Source organism: Micropterus dolomieu, linkage group LG23 (genome assembly GCF_021292245.1).
Source record: "Micropterus dolomieu isolate WLL.071019.BEF.003 ecotype Adirondacks linkage group LG23, ASM2129224v1, whole genome shotgun sequence".
NCBI classification, from domain to species: Eukaryota; Metazoa; Chordata; class Actinopteri; order Centrarchiformes; family Centrarchidae; genus Micropterus; species Micropterus dolomieu.
Window position 1 is genome coordinate 21,801,044 of NC_060172.1, and position 8,826 is coordinate 21,809,869.

General features: G+C 41.1%; 1 protein-coding gene across 1 annotated transcript in view; it reads left to right on the plus strand.

Annotated features, from left to right (window-relative positions):
- The first annotated feature begins 223 nt into the window (after nt 1-223).
- Nucleotides 224-8,826, plus strand: part of inpp5kb (inositol polyphosphate-5-phosphatase Kb) — a 10,564-nt gene continuing 1,961 nt past the window's right edge. Inside the window, exons 1-13 of the mRNA XM_046040525.1 lie at nt 224-302; nt 725-776; nt 3,514-3,618; nt 3,754-3,862; nt 4,314-4,430; nt 4,893-5,068; nt 5,159-5,270; nt 5,354-5,463; nt 5,559-5,585; nt 6,792-7,005; nt 7,140-7,277; nt 7,359-7,442; nt 7,544-7,648. Of these exons, the coding sequence (XP_045896481.1) occupies nt 733-776; nt 3,514-3,618; nt 3,754-3,862; nt 4,314-4,430; nt 4,893-5,068; nt 5,159-5,270; nt 5,354-5,463; nt 5,559-5,585; nt 6,792-7,005; nt 7,140-7,277; nt 7,359-7,442; nt 7,544-7,648 (1,341 nt within the window). The 5' untranslated portion in view covers nt 224-302; nt 725-732. The remainder of the gene's footprint in view (nt 303-724; nt 777-3,513; nt 3,619-3,753; nt 3,863-4,313; nt 4,431-4,892; nt 5,069-5,158; nt 5,271-5,353; nt 5,464-5,558; nt 5,586-6,791; nt 7,006-7,139; nt 7,278-7,358; nt 7,443-7,543; nt 7,649-8,826) is intronic.

Below are 8,826 nucleotides of genomic sequence, written 5' to 3' on the forward strand. Positions count from 1 at the left end.
CAAATAAATGCTAATGCAGCTCTGTGTCAGCTGCATGTGTAAATTGCAGCCAAATAATTTGCTAGCAAGTTATGCTGCTGCCACCATTCATCCATCATCAACTGCTCATCCTGCGTACAGGGGGCTGGAGCCAGACAAACAACCACTCACACCTAAGGACAATTTAGGGTCACCAATCTACCTAGGCCACAAGTGGGACCATGGGAGGAAGCTAGAGCACCTGGAGAGAACCTACGCAGACACGGGGAGAACTTGCAAACTCCACACAGAAAGGCTGGGGCAACCGAATGACAAAAACAAGCGTCTGTGATAGTCACAAATTCTGAATTCTGTATAGTTAGCCAGTAACTGTAATAATGTATATTTTGGATTTCAGTGGTAGGCAGGCCAACCACAAAATCTAAAATATTCCTGCAGTACATTTCTTCATTTTTATACATCATAATCTTGTGATCCCGTTTTACAAAAATAAAGTGTTTCTGTTTTTACATGTGACCTTCGGGGCACTGTCACTTTAACATGGATGAAGCTAACCGTGATTAGACATGATTACAAAGCCATTTCAGAAATGACTTTCAGGCATCCCTGTCAGGTCTGCTTTATTGGTCACTTGTCTGTGCTCCCGGTAAACTGTCTGTAATGAAGGCAAGCGTTGTTTGGTATGTGTGTTTCCTCTTCTTCTTTACACTTTGTTAAGCGTACATGTGTTTGTATGTGCCTATAGGAGAGAAAATGAGCACTGGAAGATTTCAAAGTGGTGGGAGAGACAAGTGCAGGTAAGATCAAAATCCCACACAGACCTCTTCTTCTGCTTTGTGCTCTAGTGGTCTTGCCAGGCTAAGGAATAGAAAGGACGGTAAATGAAATGGTAATGAAAGTAACTGTGAGAGAAACCACAGATTTCAGGCAGAAAAGTGTGTATGCAGAGACCAACCCTCCTGTACGGTGTCTGAACTGCCTAACCTTCATAAGTAGCTTTGAGGCTGCTGGAGTCTTTGCAGGGCTCTCTGATAAAACTTAAATAGTCTCCCATTCAGTGTTTCTCACTGGACTGGTGAGCCTCCTTGATTATCCACTTAACACTACTTGCTAAAGAATGTGCCCTAAGTCTCTGCATGTGACACTGTTACATGAAGTGGCAGGGAGAACTGGGGTACCCAAGATTAGCATTTTTATTTTGTATGTCACAATCTCTTCTGGTTGTTTATATCCTCCAAGCGTTGATCTTTCTTATTATTGTTTAAACTGAACCAAGTGAGTACATTCAATCCAAAACTGGATTCAATGATGCTTTTTCAATGAATTTACATTGCTTTTGGAATACTTCCCCTACATGGCAATAATCAACAATATATGCATGCACATATATGATGATGATCATAGTTTCAGAGTCAATGATCTAATTAGTAAAATCTGTTTTCCATAAATCAGTCAAAGGGGAAAATAAGTGTAAAGGATGTAAAGAAAATGCTGAGCCTCATGTTTGCATGTTTGCTGAAGAGAATATGTGAAGAATTGTAGACTATTCCAAAATTCTAAACACATATTGGTAAAACTCCAATTTTACTGTTATGTCTATAGATTAGGATCTCTAAATAATTGAATTCAGTGTGTAAGATTGACATTTTCCAATACTGGTTACTTAATTCTGGAAATCAAGTTTACATCTAAAGTTGAAAATATTATCTCACCGCATTAATGATTTTGAAATCTTTAAACCATTTACGTATTAGGCAAAATGTGTTGGAGTTGCTGATTGCTTCATGTAGGCCGGTTGTGTAATTTGTTCTGGGCTGTAACACTTGTTAATGAGAACTATTTGAGCTTTTGTTCATAGAAGAAAAACAAAACTTAAATGTTCGTGACAGAGCTTACAAAACAGTATGAAACCCCATACTTCTCTTTAGGTTTACAAAGATAACCTTTCACCTAAATGAGGAGAGACTGGATTGAGGCCAAAAGAAGCTAATGCTCTTGTCCCTTCACGAATGTGTGACTGTAATTGTGGGGTTACATGCATTGTTCAGTGTGCTCAGATGGAGAGAATGCTGGTAGTAAACCTCTTAGGGATCTGAAGCGTTACCCAAGTGTTGTAACAATACTCACAATGAGGATCAGCCTCGGGTCCTCCTCTTCTACTCTCCACAACTACTCACACTCACAGATAAACACACACATGCTCGCATGCCTTTCTCCCTCCTGCGATTATAGTCCAAATCTGACTTGTTCTTGCCCACATTCCTGAGTTGATCCCTTTGTCAGTCGTTGCCGCATGACCACACTGGGCTCTGCCACAGAAAGGACTGCACCAGTACAGACAAACTTCACCCTGGGTTTTTTCATCCTGGCCAGGTTTGAGGACCTAAATCAGAAGCTGGCTAATACACATGCGGAGACATTTGACTAACAAGGAATCATACTTCCAGTGGCCTGAGCAGAGTGGGAGGCCTCTTGCATTAAATGGCCGCAACCAACCCAACCAAAGAAGCTGAAATCAAGCCAAAGGCATCTCTTCCACTGGATTTTGCTTCTTTTCCCTTGTAGGACAGCATCTTAATTTTTTATCTGAGTAATCTTGAGAACATACAGGTAACAAAGCTACCACCAGGAAGACCCTTTTTCAGTTTCACATTCAAAAATGGACCCCTGCACAGACAGTCCACGCGTGCGCTCAGACAGCATGAGCAGCTCAGCGTCTCAGGGATCGAGGTCCAAGATGCTCCTCCGCCAGCGTTTGTCTCAGCTGCTGACCTGCATAGAGGACATGAGCTCTGACGATGAAGCCAGTGAAGAAGTGTCCCGCACGCTGGATGAAGCTTTTCAGCTCTGTGGGCGCTTCATTCCCACTGATCCATTCAGGTTGACATGAGCACGTGCTTATTCACACACGTTTACTCAGGTGCACATGTAGGAAGGGCTTCAGTTCTCTGACATAATCAAGGTCTTATTTTATGCTTTTTTAGCCTTTACCACTTTAGAGAGAAGGACACATGTTCCGTTGTTTAGATCAAAAAGTGCAAAATCCTGAACTACAATTGAAATTTATCAGGATCATGTCTGGGTTTCTTTAGAGTTTGACCTGTTTTATGTCTAATTATCCATATAAGAATTTTTTTAATGTGGATGTGAAAAAAAGTGAATATGTTTTTAATGTCTTGTGTTCTTTTACTTTACTATAATTTTTTTCTAATGTCTGAGGTCACAAAAAACTGTTGAATGCTGTATTAAGTATTATATTTTATTGCATAGGTAGGAAATAAAGTAGACAGAGAAATAAAGTAAAAACAAAAACTGTAAAATTCAATAGAATCCAAAAAAACTGTTTCCCCGGATTATTGTAGTATTACATTTGCATACCAATACTGTGAATTTCCATAGAAAATTGAATACAGTAACTCTGAGACTTGTATATTTACAGCAGTAACAAGGAAAATGTAGCAATGCAAATGAAATTTGTCAGGATGTGCTCTTTTTCCATAACTTTCAACTCTTGTCATTACCAAACACTGACAGACTGCACATGGTGACCTGGAATGTGGCCACAGCGGAGCCTCCCAAAGACGTCACCTCTTTGCTACAACTGGATGTCCAACCCCCCACAGACTTCTATGTGATTGGGTGAGAAATAACAATATGGGAACTGGAATTTAAACATTTGCCAGGAATTGGACGGAAGTCTCTCATTTTTAACGATTTGGCAACCTATACATCAGTGCATTGTGTTTTCCATTAATTTGTGTTGGTGTGTGTCAGCCTGCAGGAGGTGAATGCCGCCCCTGTGAGGTTCATCTCTGACCTGTTAGTGGAGGACTCCTGGAGCCACGTCTTCATGGACACACTGGCACCTAGAGGCTTCGTCAAGGTGAGAGAGGACATAGGGAGAGAAAGGGAGATAGTACTGTGTGTAAACAGAATATTGGCATTTGGGTCCTGTGTATTAATGAGTCTATGTGGAGTTGACAGCTGATATAATTACTAGTGTCTTGAAGGCTACTGTGTGTCTCTGAAAACCTGGGGCTACTTTGCATAAAAATTCTCAAATACTCTCTATCTTTTTGACATTGTGTACTTACAATGTGAGACTGGTAGTATTTTGTTTCATTTGATTTGATCTTTAACGCAATATGTTTATCTTTAAGATTTATATTTACATATTCTCATATAATACAAATTTACAGAGTACATATAATCAAATACATATATATATGCAATGTGAAACTTTCCCCTGTAAAAAAAGGGAAAATATTTTTTTAAGTGAACTAATTAAATAAAAAAAAGAATAATCAAATATATCTATCACCATCTCTGTCTAGGTCACATCTGTGAGGATGCAGGGTTTGCTGCTGCTGGTTTTTGCCAAACAAATTCATCTCCCCTACATCAGAAACATCCAGACCACCTACACTCGCACTGGCATTTTTGGATACTGGGTAGGAAATTACAGTGATGGTCGGGTTAGCCCTGAACCTAATAGACAACAACACTAGTAAACTTTGCACACCAGGAATCCCATTGATATCAGAGGGTGTAGAGATTAAACACATTATGTAAGCCCTATTGTGTTTGTTTAGTGGACTGTGCAACAGCTTTGACAGAAAGAAATTACAAACAAAGAACACTAAAACTGGTGCGGTACACTGGGGCAAACACTTACAAGACAAACGGGCTAATCCATAATCCACGTTAAGGGAAAAACATCATCTGATTAAATAAAGGCCACATTTTGTTTTATTCCTGGGGATTAAGAGGTGATTTTTAAACATACTGCAGTAATATGAATCTGTATTTTTGCTTATGATTAGTCTGCAGTCGTTATTCCTAAAAAATAAAAATCTGACTACGTGTTTTTAGAAAACCTCTTGATCTTTCACTCCTCTGTTTATCTGTGTCAGGGTAATAAAGGAGGAGTGTCTGTGCGTTTTTCCCTCTACGGCCACATGGTGTGCTTCCTTAACTGCCACCTAGCAGCTCACATGAACTATGCTCTGCAGCGTGTTGATGAGTTTGAGTACATCCTGGAGGCACAAGACTTTGACATCTCTGACACTCCACGTGTCCTGGACCACAAGTCAGTACACCTACTATACCTAGAAGTGAAATTTATGCACTGAGGGTTGTCGTACAGCAGGTAAAGTGAGACTCCATCCCTCTCACACAGGGCGGTGTTCTGCTTTGGCGACCTGAACTTCCGTATTGCAGACCACGGCTTGCACTTCCTTCGCTCAGCCATCAACAGCGGACGCTTTAATTTGCTGTGGAACAAAGACCAGGTGATGTACCGCAGTATACACACACACACACACACACACACACACAATAACACACTCACTCAATTTATTTCATGTTCCTGCAGCTCCTCACAATGAAGAAGAAGGAGCCTTTCCTGCAGGAATTTGAGGAAGGGCCATTAAATTTTAAACCCACCTACAAGTTTGACCGTAACTCTGAAACCTATGATACCAGGTAACATGTGCGAAAAACAAATACATTACACACAAACACTCAACACATTTCTCAAACTTGACCTGTGCTCTTTTTTCCATTTGGATTTTGCACAGCACTCTGAAGACATGGTTGGGTTTTAAGTAAGACACACAAAGGTTTTCGTGTTGCATGCCCCACATTCCCTTATTTCTTTGTCACCGTACCATCAGCCCTTTTCCCCCGAAGCTTTTGCCACCGCATCTTTAGCTGGAGTGAAACCCTTGAGACACACTAAACAGGAACCCAAAGCAGCAGAAGCAGTAAACCCTGATGAATAGGTGAAGTTGGGAGCAGCTCTTTCTGTGAGTCATATCCATTCCTGACACTAGCACCTTCTATGGTTCTCTCTCAGAAAGAGCACTGTGGCGCTGCCCCTAACCATGTACAGACCCAGGCCTCTGCAGCGCTGCAGCACCACCCTCTTCTTCCTCCTCACCTCCCTCACCTGGGGGCTGCTCTCTGTCAGGTTGGGGGCCTGGTACAGGGAGCTAGACCCGCCGAGGTGGGTGTCTCCATAGATGTAGTGTTGCGTAGCCAGAACCTATCCCCACACTTTGTTTTAGCGGTGTGCCAGCGTTGGAGAAAGGTCTTGCTGAACCCATTTTCATTCTGGTATTAGGGGGAAAATACGCTGGCTTGTTTTTATTTCTTTAAACCAATCACAATCGTCTTAGAGCCTAAGCCCTAAGCCCAGGAAGTGGAAATGGTGCCCTTGCAAAATAATGCTGGCTTATACCTACAGCCTACTCACTGTGAACAAGACTACTATACACATGCCAGTTAGTAATAAGAGACGGCCCCATACTATGGAATGAGAAGGCACCTTGGCAGTTATGTACATATAACCTACAATCACAAAATAACTGGAGAGACTAATATAAATGACAAAACACAAAGGGGTTTAGTAATCATAATGACCTAGATATATGATGATACAGACATGATCTGCATCATTAGACCTGAGATAAAACCCTTCTGCACCCGGCTACCCACTGTTTGTTCTTGCGTAACATATGTGTTGTCTTTTATAGTGAATGTGTACTTAAGCTGTAATACCATGTCAAATGATGTTGTCCACTCCTGACATCTATCATTTCTATACTGCATGCTACACTGTAGGTATAGCATTTTATTGCATGTGTGTGTAGAACATTTCCCATTATTTTCCTATATAAATAAGAATGGAAAGGTTGTCATGGATAGACACAAATGGAATGGTGATATATCAGGTAAGAAAAAGAAACCGAGATTTCACTCATTCTCAGACAGGAAACTGTGGTATCAACATGTGCCTTTGCTTTGCTCAGTGGCAAGAAGAGGAAACCGGCCTGGACGGATCGGATCCTCTGGCGCATCAAACCTAAAACCCCACCATCAGAGGATGACGATGAGAAGGCGTCAACTTCTGCTGATGATGGAGTGGATGAGTATCCACTCCTGGTCGCTCAGGAAAAATACACCAGTGAGATGAGCTACGGAGTCAGTGACCACAAGCCCGTCATTGCAACCTTTAGTCTGGAGGTGAGAGCAGACTCACTGTAGAATGGTCTATGTTTGTGCTATGAGGTTGCTTTTGTCCTTCTGATACAACCACTATATTAAGAGATTTTTTTACATGTTAAAGCCACTTCTCTTTGCTCCTGTTTTTCCTGCAGCTGAGAAAGTACTTTGACACACCCCTGGTGCACATATCTCATGTGGGTGTATGGAGCGCAGACCAGGATGCAGTTCTTAACTACACCATCCAAGAGGACTTCTTGTCCTCCACATGGGACTGGATTGGCCTGTACAAGGTACTGGGACAGACATAGAGGGAAAAAAACAAACAATATAATACAAGATTGATTTAAACTTATGGGGATGCTCTCCTGCAGGTGGGATTCAAGAGTCCGTCCGATTATGAAACCTTTGTTTGGGTTAGAGAGGACGAGTTGCCAGAGACAAATGAAGTCATACAGGTAAAATGCAAGTTAGACATTTGTATTGTCATGTTTGGACAAATATCTATTAAATGCATGCTTTTATAAAATGTGTGTGTGTGTGTGTGTTTTGGTTGCAGATTTCTGTGGATAAGGATGAGATCCCTCTGCTAAGTGGACAGTATGTCTTGGGTTACTACAGTACAAACATGCAAAGCATCATTGGCCTCAGTGATAACTTCCAGGTGAGTGTACCACCATCACATCTGTAATAGTAGTTATACTTACATAGTTATACTTTATTATATATCAGTACCTCATTATCATTTGTTTACTTAGAAAAAGGTTTGTGTCATTTTTGCCCTAAGACAATCATTAACATTCATTGTTGTAGATATTGCCAATAAAAAATGGGCTTGACTAACGCTGAAATCAGTGATGCCAAATAGTACAAAGCAGAGTTTGTGTGAGTTTATATTATTAAAAATATATACATTACCATCCTAAGGGCATTCAACGTAACTTTCTGGGGATCTGTGTACCCGTTAACACCACTACTACATAAAGTCATCATATTGGGATATTGGATTACTGGATACTAGTGATTGTCATGTTCACACATTTACTGAACTGTCATCAGCAACAAAAATAAGATGATTCCCCTAAGGCTCTTAATGCAAAATATCATGTTTATCTGCATTGTATTACCTGCGGGCCTGGACCAGATGGTAGCACCTATCACACTGTATTATACCCTAAGTGTTTTTTTATTAGCTAAGCCCGTGCATGGGTAAAAGTTATTGATATGGAGAGGACAATTTAATGTAGTCCAATGCAACACTACCACAATGACCTCAGTATAAACATATACAGTGGGGGAAAAAAGTATTTGACCCCTTGCTGATTGTGCAGGTTTGCCCACTTACAAAGAATGCAACGATCTATAATTTTAATCATATGTACATACTAACAGTGAAAGACAGAATCCCAAAGAAAATTCCAGAAAATCACATCCTATGAATTTATAAAAATTGATGACCATCTGATGAGGAAAAACAAGTATTTGACCCCCTGGACAAACAGCATGTTAATATTTTGTAGAAAAGCCATTATTGGCCAGCACAGATGTCAAACGGTTTTTATAGTTGGTGACAAGGTTTGTGCACATTTCGGCAGGGATGTTGGCCCACTCCTCCCTGCAGACAGCCTCCAAATCATTCAGGTTCCGAGGTTGTCGCCTGGCAACTCGAATTTTAAGCTCCCTCCAAAGATTTTCAATTGGATTCAGGTCTGGAGACTGGCTAGGCCACTCCAGAACCTTGATGTGCTTCTTCTTCAGCCACTCTTTTGTTGCTTTGGCGGTGTGCTTAGGGTCGTTGTCGTGCTGAAACACCCATCCTCGACCCATCTTCAGCTCTCTCAC